Below are 15211 nucleotides of genomic sequence, written 5' to 3' on the forward strand. Positions count from 1 at the left end.
AAAAAAAAAAAAGGATTACTTAGTTCAATGTAAACATTTCATATTGTACATCACAACAGTACCCTGAACCCCATAAATGCATCAATGTACAAAGTTATGATTTAATAAAAAATAATTAACAAAAAAACAAGGCTTTCAGTTTGGGCTTGTCTGTTTTCTCATTGAAGTGCCCTTCTGATCTCACGATGTGGGGGCACATAAAATCCACATGGCGTCAGAGCAATGCTAACCTTCATCACCTGGGCAGAGGGGGTCTGCCCAAGCTCGCCACCATAGAAGTGAGTCACTAAATCCAGCCCACTCTCCAAAAAAGGGGACTTAAGCTCCACCTCCTGGAGGGAGAAGTGTCAGAGAACTTATGGACATACATTAAAACCACACAGTAATGAACACGTATTTTGAGAACACTGTTTTGAGGCTGTGCAACTATCCCCTCTCTCCTTAAAGTCCCACTGACACCAGCAGGTCTCCGGGACTCTTCCCTGCATCGTGACCGCGATGCTCAAATCGTGGTTTTCTCATTTCTTCACTCTGTCTACATTGTTTGGAATCCTTCCCCAAGGAAGATTCGTCCCTTCGTCCCCTTCTATTTATTTATTCAGTCATCTATTTACATCAGTATGGATTGGGGGATATTTACTTTATTCTTTGGGTCATAATCTGCAAGTATCATTATTTACTTTGTTGCTCAGATTGCTCCAGCTCTGGGAGCTCTTTCGAGTTGGCTGCTGAGTCATTTAACACAGGAGCCCGTCCTGGTTTGGGCTGCTTGTTTGTTAATGTCTGGTTTTGTCACTTGGCACTTCCTTGCTTTCTGGCACTACGAGACTCTCTGGGCTCATCTTCCCTTTTCTCTGCCCTGCCCTAGAATCAGCTCTTTCTCTGAGCAGCCCTGGGGATCAGATATGAAGCCAGGAAGAAGAGACAGCGTGTGCCCAAGAAGCCCCGCCCATGTGTGTCTGCCAGGCCCACTGCTGGAGCAAAGAAGCCTTGGATGAGGACATTTACAATCTGTGTAGCCTTGGGCAAGACCCCTTGTCACTGAGATTCAGATGCCCCATGGATACCATGACAGGACTGCAGGGAAGGCAAACAGGCTCAAATTTCAGCTTAACGGGTAGGAACTGATTGAATCAGGGCCCTGAGAATGATCCTAAGGTTACAGCAGAGCTCATGGTCCAGGCTGCTACCCCGCATCTGTCCACAATGTTCACACAGGAGTGTTAAGGCACGAGGCCCACGCACCTGCTGCCTCTGGCTTGGATGGTGTCTCCTGTGTTTTCCAGAATTCTTAGCTAGGAAAGAAGACATCTCTTCCCAGCTTATGAACCATGGGTGCTGCTGCCATAAAGCCTCTGGGGAATTTCCTGGATGGCAGATGCATGGCCTGTTGTTGGCCTGTGCCCCCACTCTCCCTCTGCTCCTCAGCCTTGGTGCCTCGCCAGGGACCCCTGGGTCACTTCCAGAAGGCTCAGTGTTGGATCGGCTCACCCACCTGTCACACATGCTGCCTTCCACATTCTCTTTGCAGGGGCAGCGCCCGCTGCGGGGGTCACAGGTGCCCAGGCTGCCAGCAGAATTGCAAGTGCAGGGTCTCCCAAACAAAGTGTCCAACAACCAACTTCAGAGCGGGAACTGCCCACCCCAGGGAGAAAACTCCTTACCCTTCCCTGTTCCCCAGATGATCAGGAGGCAGGCTGTCCCCAGAGCCTACCCGCTTTACTGCTCTCACCTTGCCAAGGAAGTGACTCACCCACCCTGGTAGAGTGGCCCAGCTGCCCACCCACTCAGACATCCAGGCATCCTTCCCACCATTCCCACCATTTACCCACTTGCTTGTCATCCATCCATCCTTCTACCCCTCTACCCATCACCTCCCATCGACCCACTCACTCACCCATCCTTGCATCTCTCCATCCATCCCTCCTTCCATCCACCCACCCGTGTGATAAGATGTGGCTCCTGCCCTTATGAATCCCATGGTCCCTGCAGTGTGACCCACGCTGTGGGAGGGGACATAGGAAAGGCTGTGGCATCACCAAGGTGAGGCATCTGATGAAGCCGAGGGATGAAGGTGAGAGGCCAAGCAGGAGGGGGACTTCCTGAGGGGGTGCCCCAGCTATGAACTGAGGAATAAGCAGGTTGCTGGACACCGGCTGGGGTGAGGCAGGGTGGATAGGGTGGATGCTCCAGAGGAGAGGAATGGGATGTGCAAGGCCCAGAGGCCAGGGAGACCCCAGGAAGCTGCCAGGTCCTCCTGTAATGGTCAGGCTTTTTTTGTTTGTTTCTGTTTTTGAGACAGAGTCTGACCTTGTCGCCTTCGGTAGAGTGCTGTGGCGTCACAGCTCACAGTAATCTCAAACTCTTGGGCTTAAGCAATTCTCTTGCCTCAACCTCCCAAGTAGCTGGGACTACAGGCACCTGCCACAACACCCGGCTATTTTTCTGTTGCAGTTGTCATTGTTGTTTAGCAGACCCGGGCCGGGTTCCAACCCACCAGCCCTGGTGCATGTGGCCAGCCCCAGCCACTGAGCTACAGGCGCCGAGCCTAATGGGTATCAGTTTGATACTCAGAACTACCAAGTGTTTTGCAAGGGCTCTGAGACTCCCCACACCCCACAACATGTTTCCACTGCCTTTCAAATACATGAGAAGGCTGTTGTTATTAACCAATGCCAAGTTAGCTTCTGTATTTATAATAGTTTTATTTATTTTTGTCATTATGTACTTTCTCAGTCATGGGATGGCAAGTGTGTTGAACTGCCTTTCTGAGGTCCAGGGCCCAGGAGTCCCAGCCCATTTCTCCATTGGGCTGGCCTACCAGGCGCTGTGGATTCCACACATCCAGACGACATTCAGCCTCTGCCTGGAGCAGGAACCAGGGGGTCACCCTCCAACCCTTTACCCCGGTTGCCATGTCCTGCCAGCTTTGCCTTGAGGGGCTCTAGAACCTGCCTGTCCTCTCCATGGCTTAGCCATCCACAGGCTGCCAGATGTTCATGCTGCAGCTTCTACCAGCCTCTGCCTGACCCTCCTGAGGTCCCAGAGGCCCCACCAGACCCTCTGCCTTCCTCTGCACTGCTCCTGCCTGGCTTCACCTTGGACTTGTTTCTGGGCCTTTGCCATGCTCTTCCCCCACCTGGAACCCCCTCCCCTCCCCTCTCATCTGGGCTCAGACCAGAACTCCCTGCCTCCTGTGAGAAGCCTGCCCTCCCCTCTGGGCCCAGCTGGTCTTCCATAGGCCCCAGCACCCAGCCTTGTTAATTTATTCTCTCCCTCTCTCTCCTCTGCCTTCCCAGGGGCTGAGTGTCCCTAATTCTCACCAGGACACAGAATGTGGGAATGCTGATGCTAGGAAGGGGAGGGGACAGCCAATATCCTGTCCTTCATGCTCCCTATCAGTCAGTCCAAATACACCACCGAGTACCCATACTGGGCCCCCCACACCTGTCCCCCTGGCTGTCCTCACCTGCAGCCTCCCTCGCTGAGTGAGTGGAACCCAGGTAGGCAGCGATCACACTTCCAGCCCGTCACAGTGGGCTTGCAGGTGCAGGTTCCCGTGTCATCACATTGGAGGTGCAGGGACCCTGGAGGAGGGAGGGCACAGGGCAGCAGCAGAGGCCAGACTAGGGCAAGGGTGGGGGCTGGGGCAGCGGGGCCCGCTCACCTGCTGCGTGGCAATCGCAGGGCTGGCATGGCATCTGCAGGTCCCAGTGATAGAAGTTCTCCTGGCAGTGCTCACAGTGCGGCCCAGCCGTGTGGTCACGACAGTGGAGACAGCGCCCACCATGGCCCGTGCTGCGGAAGAGCTCCCGGTCAAATGTGCATTCCTCAGAGCGGCCACTGCAGTTGCAGGCTGTGGGCAGGAGGTGGGAGGGTGTGCATGAGCTGCCCAGTCAGCCTCCCTGTGCTGAAGGAGCAGGCAGCACAGGAAAGGGCACGAGCATGGTCCAGAGTGAAGTTCAGGCTTAGCTTGATCAAGGACATGGAGACCAACTGACTGATTTTCCCAAAAGGACACTCTTAAGAGCAAAGGGGGTACTGTTAGTAAATACATCAAAACAATAGGCAGAAACAAGACCATCCCAGGCAAACCAGGATATATGGTCACCTGGTTACAGATCAGAGACTGACCACCTCTTGGAGCAGCAGTCTGACTCAATCCAAAAATCTCTGTGGGTTCTCCAAGCTATAATAATAGTACAGTTCCCAGAGATGGAGATCGCTCAGGTATACAGGAAACACCAGTCACCCTTCATTTGCTCATTAAGTCATTTTTAAAAGTGCGTATGAAGGACCAGCTGCATGTCAGCTCCCCTGGACACCCAGGGTGAGGATCACGGGTGGTTGGACCCACTTGCTGCCCTCTTGCTACCCATGGTCTGATAGAGGCCAAATGCACAAGCAGGGCTGTGATGGAATCAAGGGGGCTCTAGCAGCTGAAAGGTGGGGCCCCTGCAGTGGTGCTGGGTGATGGGACAAGTGCCCTGGATGAAGTCATGGCTGGGCTAAATCTGAAGGCTGAGCAGGAAGGAGTCAGCCAGGCACAGGGGCAGGGAAGGGGGGGCATGGCAAGCAGGGGTAAACCATGGGGGGCTGGAGAAGCAAGTGTAGCTTGGGCTACAGATATATCCCCACCATGGAGAAAGCTGCAGCAGCCAGCACAGGGGAGGACATCCTTGGCCTGGCAGACTCCCTAACAGGGGCAACAGGAACCCATTAAGGCCCTGGGGCAGCTTCTGCAGACAGTGCGCTGTCCCCTGGATAAAGCTATCCCCTCCCTGCCCCAGTTCTGACCGCCAGTGGCCCAGCCACCAAAAGATCACAGGGCCCGGCAGCCAAGCTGTCCATGATGAGCCTGTGTGTGAAGATGTTGTTCCCGCTGGCAGCAGTAGCGCCAGCCAGGACCCAGGCTTGGCGACAGGCCTAAAGGAAGCCAGATGAATGTGTGGGGACAGGGCGGGGTTTGGGGGCTGAGGCGGGCGCACCATCTTCTCTCCATGGTTTCTCTGAGGTTAGGCCATCAAAACCACATCACAGGAGGGCTGGGACATCAAAGGTTGCCTGGGGGGCTGAGGGAGAGGCTGGGTGGCAGGTTGGCACCCCCAGTGCACATGGGCAGCCTGGCTTTGATTAGCAGCTGGGGCGGGAGCAGTTAAAACAAAGGAGCAAGTCAGGGCCTTCTGGGCCCTTTGGCCATGGCGCCTCGGCTGTGGCAGACTTGGTCCGCGGGGGGATGAATGAAGCATCAATACACCCCAGGTCGCCTCCAGCTCCCCCATCTTTACAGCTGCATGAGGACCCCAAACTGCTGCCAGGCCCACCCAGGAGCAGCCCCCACTGTAAAGTTTCAGTTGAGTTTGTTTCCCGGTCTGCACCACCAGCCTCGGGCCTTGATGTCCCAGGACACTCACGCAGACACTCATGGGCGGCCTCAGCAGTGCCCCGGGCCCATGGGCGGTCCTGGAAGAAGGGCAGGCAGCGCTCACAGTCCAGGCCGGTGGTATGGTGCTGGCACCGGCAGGCCAGCCGGCCCGCCCCATCGGGGCCACACTCGCTGGCGTGCCCATTGCACTTGCACCTGGGAAAAGACACGGAGGAGGAGGACCTGGAGGGGAGGCGCCAGCAGGGCAGATGAGGGGTTAATCAGCAGGCAGCCCCTGGTCCACCCTCAGTCACGGGTTTCTACTGACCACCTAAGCTAGGCTGTCACCATCGCATCTTCACAGCCTGTGACCACCTGCACTTAACAGGTGGAAGAACTGAGGCAGAGGAAAGTAAGTGGCTGCCACAGAAGCTGCCTGGGAGGGGGCCCACCTAGGTCTGAGAAGGACCCAGGAAGAAGTCACTTTGTGTCCTGGGTAGGGGGTGGCCCAGGGGTCATGGGGCAGTGGGCACGGGGGGCCAGGGAGGCTGCCTCTTAGGCTTCTCCTTTGTGTCTCCAAAGGCAAGAGGTTGCCCATCAAGGGGACAAATCCCCAGTGAGGGTGTTTCTGAGCGCAGCCCTGACCCCGTGTCCCCAGGCCACCCACAGGATCTAGAGACAGATGGAATCAGGAGATGCTCTGGGCGCCCCACGGTATGCTCGACGGTGCCTGATCCCGTGCACAACATCCATGTCCTAAGGGGCCAGACTGAACCACTCAGAGGATGACCATAGCCTTCTGCTTCTGGCCTGGCTCTGGGCCAGCCCCAGACCAAGGCAAGGTCTTTTCACCACTGGGGTGAGGGCCGTTCTTAACCCTGTTTCACAGGTGACAAAACAGGCTCAGGCCTCGGGTGCAACTAGTGGTGAGTGGGGGCTCAGAGATGCAGCCCTCCTCTTCCACTCCTCACTGACCCCACGCTCCTGGACACTTCTCTGTGGCCACTTGGTGGTTCCCGCAAGCCACGTTCCATGCTCTACCTTCAGCAAGCATCGATGAATCACTGACCACTGCAGGGCCCCAGTGTTCTCTCTTGTCTGGGACACAGTGTATGGGAAGGTGCGTGGCAGTGCTTCCCTATAGGGCCCAGGGAAGGCAGGCGGCACCCGGCACTCCTGGCAGGGTGAGGCACTCCTGGAGACAGTGATCACCAGAGATATGACAAGGGACCGCCCCTGTCCCAGAGGGGATACTGCAAACACTCCTCTCCATGAAGCTCTCTGACCCCAGGAAGGACAGTGAGATCCTGCTGGCGACTGGGAGGCCCAGGCTGCTGGGGCCACCTGTGTCCTGCCGTGAACAGCTTTTCCCAGCCAGCTGGTGATCGCAGGGTGGTCTGAATTCACAGCTGGGGCCCAGATGTTCTCTGGCCTAAAGACCCCTGATGGGAGGCGCTGGAGCTCACAGCACTGTATGCCACCCCTCCAGAGCCCTCTCTCAGGAGTTTTGACCTGACCCGAGATATTCCAGGGAGGAGCAGAGAGGACGTCGTGGCCCCACAGTGGCCCTACACTCCCAAACCCCAGCCTTCCCTGGAGTGTGCAGACACCCTTGGGTGCAGACAGTTGCCCTCCCCGCTTCTCTGTCTCCAATGTCACTCCCGGATCGCATCCCCTGGCCTGTGGTTCACACGGAAAGCTGCTTCGGTGCACCCCCCACGACCTGGAGCCCTGGTGGGCTTTCTCTCTCCCCTCTCCTATCCTTCCCCACTCAGCTGGGGGCGCGGGGGTTTGGGTGTTTTAAAAATTTGACCCTGTTACTACCCCGGCCACATTCTTCTGCAGCTTCCCAGAGACTGCGGGATGAGGATGAACTCGCCAAGGTCCCAACACTCTTCCAGCCATGTCTCTACCCCCGAGCCCTGCTTCCCACTCACTGGTGCACACCCTCTCCTCTGCCGCCAGCCTCATCATCCTGGAAGTGCTGGCATGTTTACCAGTGAGCCACCTCAGCCATCGGATTCCTGTCCACCGCCCCCAGGTGACTGAGACAGGAACGCATCTGTCTCCCCTCCTCCTTTAAAAGGACAGACCTGAGACATGTATGCTGTGGACATCTGTGCCTCCCCTCCTTCCACAGCCCTCCTGCACAGCCAGTGCCTGTGTGCACACAGGCCCTGGAATGTCAAGGCAAGAGATGCGCTTCTGCCTCCTGGGCAGGGGACAGATATTGGAGAAACAGACAAAACATCATCTCAGTACTGACTGGATGCTCAGAGCCTGCGGCAGGACCAGGAGCACCTCTCTGTGGGTGGGAGGTGATATTTCCTGTGTAAGAAAAGGTGAAGGTACCTCCAGGCTGAGGGGATGAGAGGTGCAAAGACCCAGCAAGTGGGGAGCAGCTGGGTATGGTGGACACGCTGATGGAGGTAGAGTGGAGCCAGTCACCACTGTCCCCTCTGTGGCACCAGGAGTGGCTTCCTCCTCCACTAGTCCCCAGCAGCCACCTGCTGCTGAGGACAGGCCACTGGAGTCCCACCTCCCCCTGGCCTCACCCTGGGCCCCAGTACCCTGCCTTTGCCTACCTGCCACCCACTGAGAAGTCAGACACAGCATAGTAGTAGGACTGGAGCACCTTGGGGTCCTTGAAGATGTCATCACCAAATGTGTTGAGCCGGTCTAGAGAAATGAGAAGCTCGGTGCTGGTGACCCACTCCTGGGGCAGAAGGGAAAGGGACACCATCAGCAGGTTGCCGTGTGTGTGTGCCCATCTGCCATCTGGCCACCCCAGGGTTCCTGGGGCACAAGGCAGGCCAGGCCCAACACATTCTGAGAACTCAACAGAAATAAGGAGCCTGCGCTCTGGGCCCAGCCAACCTGGGAGCCCAGACACTGCAAACTGTGCAACTGGGCTCAATGTCTTGGCACCTCCATTTCCCCATCTGTGAAATGGGATGACAACAGTGCCTCCCCTACAAGGGTGTATGGAGGACAAAGGCCAATGCCAGTGCTGGGCATGGTCTGGCACATGCTCAGGGTGCAGCAGAGAGGTTGGAAGGTGCTACATCCCATCCAAGACTCCCCCATGCAGGCCTCCTGCGCCCGTTCCAGAAGCTAAGGGATGACGCACTCAGTGACCTTCTCCCTGCTCAGCTGGGCCTGGCTGGGGCAGGCCTTTGGCTTCTCAGCTTCTGACGTGCTGAGAACCCAGCTCTGCAACAGGTCACCTGTCTCAGGGGACATCTCTCCCACCAGAAGGGAAGTCCCAGGAAAACAGGGGACTTGGGGCCCTTGTTCTGGCTTATCCCCCACCCCCCGGCTCTGTGGGCACACAGCAGGCGCTCGGTAAAGACTTGCTGGTGACTGAATGAGCAGCTTCCCTGGAAGAGCGTGGTGGAGAGCTGGGGAAACCCACGTGAAGGCTGACATTTTCATCCGCCTGCTGTTAGAATCAGAGCAGCTCTGCTGAGCATTAATCAGCATCTCAATTCCGCCCAGGAGCCCCTGGCTTCACAATCAGGCCCATTAGGACAGAAAATGAGCTCCTAGCAGCCTGTTCTCCCCTCAGCACAACAGAACCCAGCAACTCAGAGCCACTGGTTGGGGGTGCTTCTGTGGGGAAGACGGGTCCAGCACCAGAAAACTTAAGTGGGAGCCTCAGGATTAAGCAAGTTTGTGAGGAGCTTGCAGCCCCATTCTCCCAGAGCACCCACAGCTGCGCTTCTCAGAGGTCACTGTGCACCCAGCAATCAGGTCAAAACACAGCTTCTGACTCAGAGGAGGAGAGCGGGCCGGAGAGTCTGCATTGCCTATGGATGCCCAGGCCAGGCCGATACTGCTGGTCCCCAGAGCAGGGGACCAAGGAGCTAAGGCCAGGGCTGGAGAACCCAGACGGCTATAGCTGAAGGCACCATGATTCTTCTCTTTCTCCAGAAAATCTGCCACCTGGGAACAAAAACCAACTGGATGTCACAGCTGGACAGTGAAGCACCTGCTGCCTCTTGCTGTGTGGTTATGGCTCGGGTCCTCACAGGAGCCCAGGAGCAGCACAGCTTTCACCCCCGTTTATAGACGAAGAGGCCGTAGCTCAGAGAGGGAAAGGGTTCTGCTGCAAGCTGCACAGCTGGTACACAGCAGACCCCGGATTCAGGTCTATCTGACCCCAAGGCCCAAGCTTTAACCACCAGGATAGCCCACCCTCCCGTGATCACACCCACACCATCCTCGTAGCAGTGGGGCCCAGAGAGGACAACAGCCTGTCCAAGGCCTCTGGCCCACTGGCAACCCTCCTCTGGGCTCCTCCTGGCACTTTCTGGCCTGTGACCAGAGAGGAAGGCAGTAAAGGAGCAGGGTCAAACCTCTGAGACCCAGGATGGCAGCTGAGAGAGGGAAGGAATTTTGTGGTTAGCCCAAATCGTAGGGGCGTGCCTCGATGCTTCCAGGTTACTTAGGGCCAACTGAAGCCTGCTGTACCAGAAAATGGGCTTCTGCAACTTGCAATGGCTCCATCTTAAACCAGGCATGAGCACTGCAGCTGGTTCCGGACAGACCCTGATCGCGACAGTGAGTGGTGTTACATGATGGACAGACTGCACTCAGGTGACTGTTCAACTCTGGTGACCTGACTCTGCAACAGCTGGGTCGGCTTCTCCACAATGTCCTCAGCCCCTCCCTGGGGAGAGAGGGACCTGAGACCCAGTAATCACATGGCTCTGTGCTCCACATCCTCTGTGGAAGCTCCTATGCCCCCCACAAGTGTCCTGAGGGAGGACGAGGGGAAGCAGGGAAGGTGGGTTTGCTTCTCTTTGTCCTTTCCTGACCTTGCATCTGCCAGAGAGAAACATGGGGGCATTTATGAAAAGGCCATCTCTTCATCATCAGTGACAATGTCCAAGACACACAAGGCGACAAGTCGTAAACTCTCCAACTTCCCAGGGTTTGAGGTCAAGCCTCCCCCCAGGGTGACAGCAGTGCAGGCACAGGTTGGAACAGGATTGGCCCTGGTCTTCATCTGACCTTGGCTGAGGTTTTCTCATCTGCAAAGCTTGGAGCCCGTGAAGAGACTAACTTTAAACAAAATCATGATGGTGACACGTGGACATTTCTGATGGGACAAACAGGGTCTGGATGCCTGGAGATGTGGCTCGGTCAGAGGAGTCACCTGGACCAAAGGGAGACCTGGCCCTTTGCTCCTGGGAAGTGACCCCAAACCCCTGCCATGTCCTGCCTGGTAGGAGCATCTTCCCTTGGACCATGTCAGAGAGTCTGTGCCGACCATGTAATTTCTGGTGGGGGCCTTCAGCCACATAGCATCAGTTGGAGAAAGGTGGGGCTGGAGACAGGACAGCCACACGGGTGGGCAGTCAGCTATGTCTACATGCCCATCCTACAATAACAGCCCTGGACTTTGAGGCCCAGCTGGGTTTCCCTATTGGCAATATCTGTGCACAATGTCACACAGCATAGCTGAGAGAAGTCAGTGCTGTCTTCAGGGCTCCACCAGGAGGGATGAGTAAAGCCTCAGCCTGGTCTCTCCTGGCCCTGCCCTGTATGCCTCTCCCCTTGCTGATTTTACCCGTGCCCTTATGCTACAGAGCACTGTAAGAGGGAGTATGACAGCTTTCCTGGGCACACTGGATCTCGGACTCTGAGCATGGTCTTGGACAGATCCTAGGCCTTCTTGGGCTCATGGCCTGGGCAGGACATAACTTCCTTTTGGGCCTCAGTGTCACCCTGTAAGCAAACAAGATTCTAACCTCAAACCTCTTGGCAGCCCAGGTGGGCACAGGAGGTACATTGAAAACCTCGAGGGGAGGCCTGTGTGCACCAGCAGAAACACCCTGGAGGGCTGTCTACACCCGGCAGCTCCAGGCAGACTGACACACCTGTCTGCAGGTGAACAGCTGCTGACACGAAGGAATGTGGGCACACAGGTGCCAGTGCTGACAGGACCCACATGGCCTGAAGTGCAGAGCCCTGAATGGATGGCCAAGGCCACAGGCCTGCTTCTCTCTCTGGCATGAGGACATCACAGTGAATGGGCACCCGCTGTCTGCCAGGCCTGTGCTGGCCCTATATGCATTCCCGCATCCCCAGAGCTACATTCTCCACGGTGGCAGCACCAGCCACGTATGTTTATTTAAGTTAAAATTTATTAAAATTAAATGAAATTTAAAGTGAAGTTCCTCCTGTGCTAGTCACATCTCACGGTGACTCTTGGCACGACACTGAACAGTGGCACTAGGGTCCACGTTTGTGGTCACAGAAAGTGCTGGTGGCCAACACTGCCTTATAGCATCAGCCCAGGATTCTTTCTGACTCCCAGGCCTATGCTCTTGGCACATTTTTCCATTTTATCTGTGTTAGAGCCCTTGAAGACACAGGGGACAGGCCACAGAGGGAGGAAGCCAGGCCCCACAGCAGAGAGTTCCAGAAAGAGTAACAGTCAGGAGACTGAACACTCAGGTTCTGGTGTGGGCCCGTCAACCACCACATATACCCCTGGAGAACCCCTGCCCCCTCCAGGCCTTAGTTTCTACACCCATATAAGGAAAGGACCAGGTGAGCTGGTGGTTGTCACAGGGCTCCTGGGGCGGCTCTGCCACTGGAGGCAAGGGAAGGGACACCTCTGGCCAGCTGCAGCCCCTCTGCCATCTGGTTCACTGTCCAGCATCCACAAAAGATTCAGACACAACAAAGGCTTCTGTGTTGCAGGGTTTGAAACCATGAAGTCTCACAGGTCCCCATGTCTGGCCTTCTGACTTTCCTGATGGCCCCAGCCCTGCCCCCTGAGCCCTACCCTCTCTGACCTGCAGCCCAGGGCTCTCCTCGAAGTTGTAGGCACTGGGCCGGCCCTCCAGGGTGGAGAAGGCCACGTTGCCCCCACTCAGCGGTGAGATGTCGCTGAACTCGGAGGTGCAGAAGGCCACACGCTCATCCTCGCCGGGGCGCAGGTGCTGGCCCTCGGGCCGACCGTAGGTCTTCCAGCAGGACGCGCTGTAGAACTGGTAGGGCTCCCAGGGGCTGTCGCTGCGGCTGCGCTTGTAGATGGCGAAGCTCTCGGGGCGACTGGTGTGAAACTTTAGCCTCACGTAGGAGATCTCATAGGCCTTCCCTGCAGTGGGAAGAGGAGGATCATTTTAAAGAAGGAAAGGGAGAGTCAGAGCCCCAGTCCAGGGACAGCAGCTGGCTACATTACATAAACTGTCCTGAGGGGATCACTACAGGCTGTCTGGAGTGCTGGTCTGGGAGTGCCACATGAGTTAGCGATGCCTGTTGGAGGCGCAGGAGAGGACAATGCTGTCATGTTTCCCAGGCATCTGCCACCCCTCACATAGGTGAACGCTCCTGTGTTATACACCTGACATGCAGCTGTCTTTCTGCTCAAATATCTCTACCAACAGGAAATTGCCACATCCTGAAAAAGACTGCTCTACCATTAGAAAGTAATTTCTTTTACTATATCCCCAACAAAGGTGACCCTCCCATCTATGCCTTTGACCTCGTTCTCTTGCAATGACTACAGACCTCTAACAAAGCCCTCATGGACACTGCATTTCCTCTGACTACTAACTTCTGCGTAATCCAAATTTCCACCATGGGCTCATCTCCTCCTCAACCTTCAGCCCACTGCAATTCAGTGATTCTCTACAGAAACAGCTCTTGCAACCTTCAGCCCACTGCAATTCAGTGTTTCTCTACAGAAACAGCTCTTGCAAAGCCACCTCCCCACGCCCTGTCATGACCACAGCCAGGGGACCCTGCCTTGCCTTGTTCCCTGGCCTCTGAGCACTCCCAGAATCTTAGAAGCCTCCACCCCGACCCCAGGGCCTCTGCGCAGCCAACCCCCTGAGCCCCTGAGTCTGCCTCAGCCCCTCCTGAGCCTCTCTGCATTCACCCCCTACCCCCAGGGGTCTCTCCTCTCCCTCGGCTTTAGCTCCCTCTCGAATGCCAAGACCAAGATGGGGGTGTTCAGGATTTAAGCACCAGACTGCCGGAGGACAGCCCACATTAAAGAACCGTCAAGGCTAGGGGAAGGGGGTCCCTAATTTCTCAGGGCAACAAGCAGTGCCCAGAACAGAAAGACCACCCCAGGGCAGAAGCAGCACTGGCTGGGAGGTGGGGGTGGGGTCAAGACCACTAAAGAGAGTGCAGTGGGGAGGGGCCCGGCCAGTGAGTGGGGAACTGCCACCTGCCACAGGTGGCCCTAGGAGTATCCGACTTCTACTAGAAGCCCATGTTCAATTTTAGTAACAAGAAGAAAATGAAGGGTAGATTTAACACAGCAATTTCCCCACTGCCTGAGATACCACCCCCCACTCAGGACTCTACTAGCTGAACCCCAACCCCACCTCCTCCCCCAGCCAGGACACAATCCCTGAGAGTCTGTTTCAGGAACCCAGCTCCCCACGTGGAAACCACTGGTCATCACAGCGTCTCCCCTGCTGGACAGAGCTCCTCACCACCAGCTCCTGCTTCTCTTTTGTAATCTTGGCCACCCAGCCCAGCAGGCATCTGTACAGTGTTTGCCATAAACAAGTGAATGAAGGAAAGAATGCCCTATGAGCCCTCCCGGACGACAGCCTACCATCAGGGTAGGTGCGCACTCCCCCGTGGTGGGCTTTCTCCTCGCTGGCCCTCTGTCCCTGGTCACAGAGACCCCAGGAGGCTGCCACTGCTGCCAGCTCTGTCACTGCCCAGCTTGTACCGAGGACCTCAGTCCTCTGCCTAAACTTCTGGCTCCACGTAAGAGCTAAAACTACAAAACCCTTAGAAGAAAACATAGGAGTAAATCTTTATGACTTAGCCTGAGACAAACCCTCTGAGGCACGATACCAAAAACACATGTGACAAAAGAAAACCCTGACAGGTTGGCCCTACTCAAAACCACAGCTTTCCTCCTCCTCAGAACACCACAGAGAAAAGGAAAGGGCAATCCACAGAAGGGGAGAAAACACCTGCAAATCATATGTCTGATGAGAGGCTTGTGTGTACATTACACAAAGATTTCTCACTATTCAATAATAAAAAGACAAAAACCTAATTAAAAACCAGACACGGGGGCGGCACGTGTGGCTCAGTGGGTAGGGCACCACATACCAAGGGTGGCAGGTTCAAACCCAGCACCGGCCAAACTGCAACAAAAAAATAGCTGGGCATTGTGGCGGACGCCTATAGTCCCAGCTACTCGGGAGGCTGAGGCAAGAGAATCGCCTAAGCCCAAGAGCTAGAGGTTGCTGTGAGCTGTGACGTCACAGCACTCTACCAAGGGTGACAAAATAAGACTCTGTCTCTAAAAAACAAAACAACAGGATTTGAACAGACATTTCTCCAAAGAAGATATACAAATGGACAAGCTGCTCAGCCTCATCAGCTACCAGGGAAATGCAAATCAAAACCACAGTGAGGCACCCCTCCATACCCACTCGGATGGCTGGAATCAGAAGACAGGACATCAGCCAGGCCTGCTGGCACCTGAAGTCCCAGCACTTTGGGAGGATCACTTGAGCCCACAGGTTTGAGACCAATCTGGGCAACATAGCAAGACCCCATCTCTAAAAAATAAAAATAAAACATTATCTAGGCATAGCGGTGAGCACCTGCAGTCCCTGCTACTCAGGAGGCTGAGGCAGGAGGGTCACTTGAGCCCAAGAGCTAGGAGCTCCAAGTCAACTGAGCTATAATTGTGCTACCACACTGTCCAGCCCAGGCAACTGAGCAATACCTTATCTCTAAATATAAAAAATTAAAATCCGAAAAAAAAATTTTTTTAATTTTTCTTTTTTTCTTCCTTTTTTTTTTTTTTTTCTGAGACAGAGCCTCAAGCTGTCACCCTGGGTAGAGTGC

The 15211-nt window shown here is 55.5% G+C and overlaps 1 protein-coding gene across 1 annotated transcript in view; it reads right to left on the bottom strand.

Moving 5' to 3' along the window:
• The window catches only part of LAMC3 (laminin subunit gamma 3), a 65988-nt gene that overhangs the window by 38830 nt on the left and 11947 nt on the right, over window positions 1–15211 (bottom strand). The window contains exons 2-7 of the mRNA XM_003794890.3: window positions 12175–12479; window positions 7951–8081; window positions 5415–5581; window positions 3668–3856; window positions 3470–3587; window positions 1496–1594 (exon numbers count right to left, since the gene is read on the bottom strand). Of these exons, the coding sequence (XP_003794938.1) occupies window positions 1496–1594; window positions 3470–3587; window positions 3668–3856; window positions 5415–5581; window positions 7951–8081; window positions 12175–12479 (1009 nt within the window). The remainder of the gene's footprint in view (window positions 1–1495; window positions 1595–3469; window positions 3588–3667; window positions 3857–5414; window positions 5582–7950; window positions 8082–12174; window positions 12480–15211) is intronic.

Source organism: Otolemur garnettii, unplaced genomic scaffold, assembly GCF_000181295.1.
Source record: "Otolemur garnettii isolate 467f Iridium unplaced genomic scaffold, OtoGar3 scaffold00087, whole genome shotgun sequence".
In the NCBI taxonomy this organism is placed as follows: domain Eukaryota; kingdom Metazoa; phylum Chordata; class Mammalia; order Primates; family Galagidae; genus Otolemur; species Otolemur garnettii.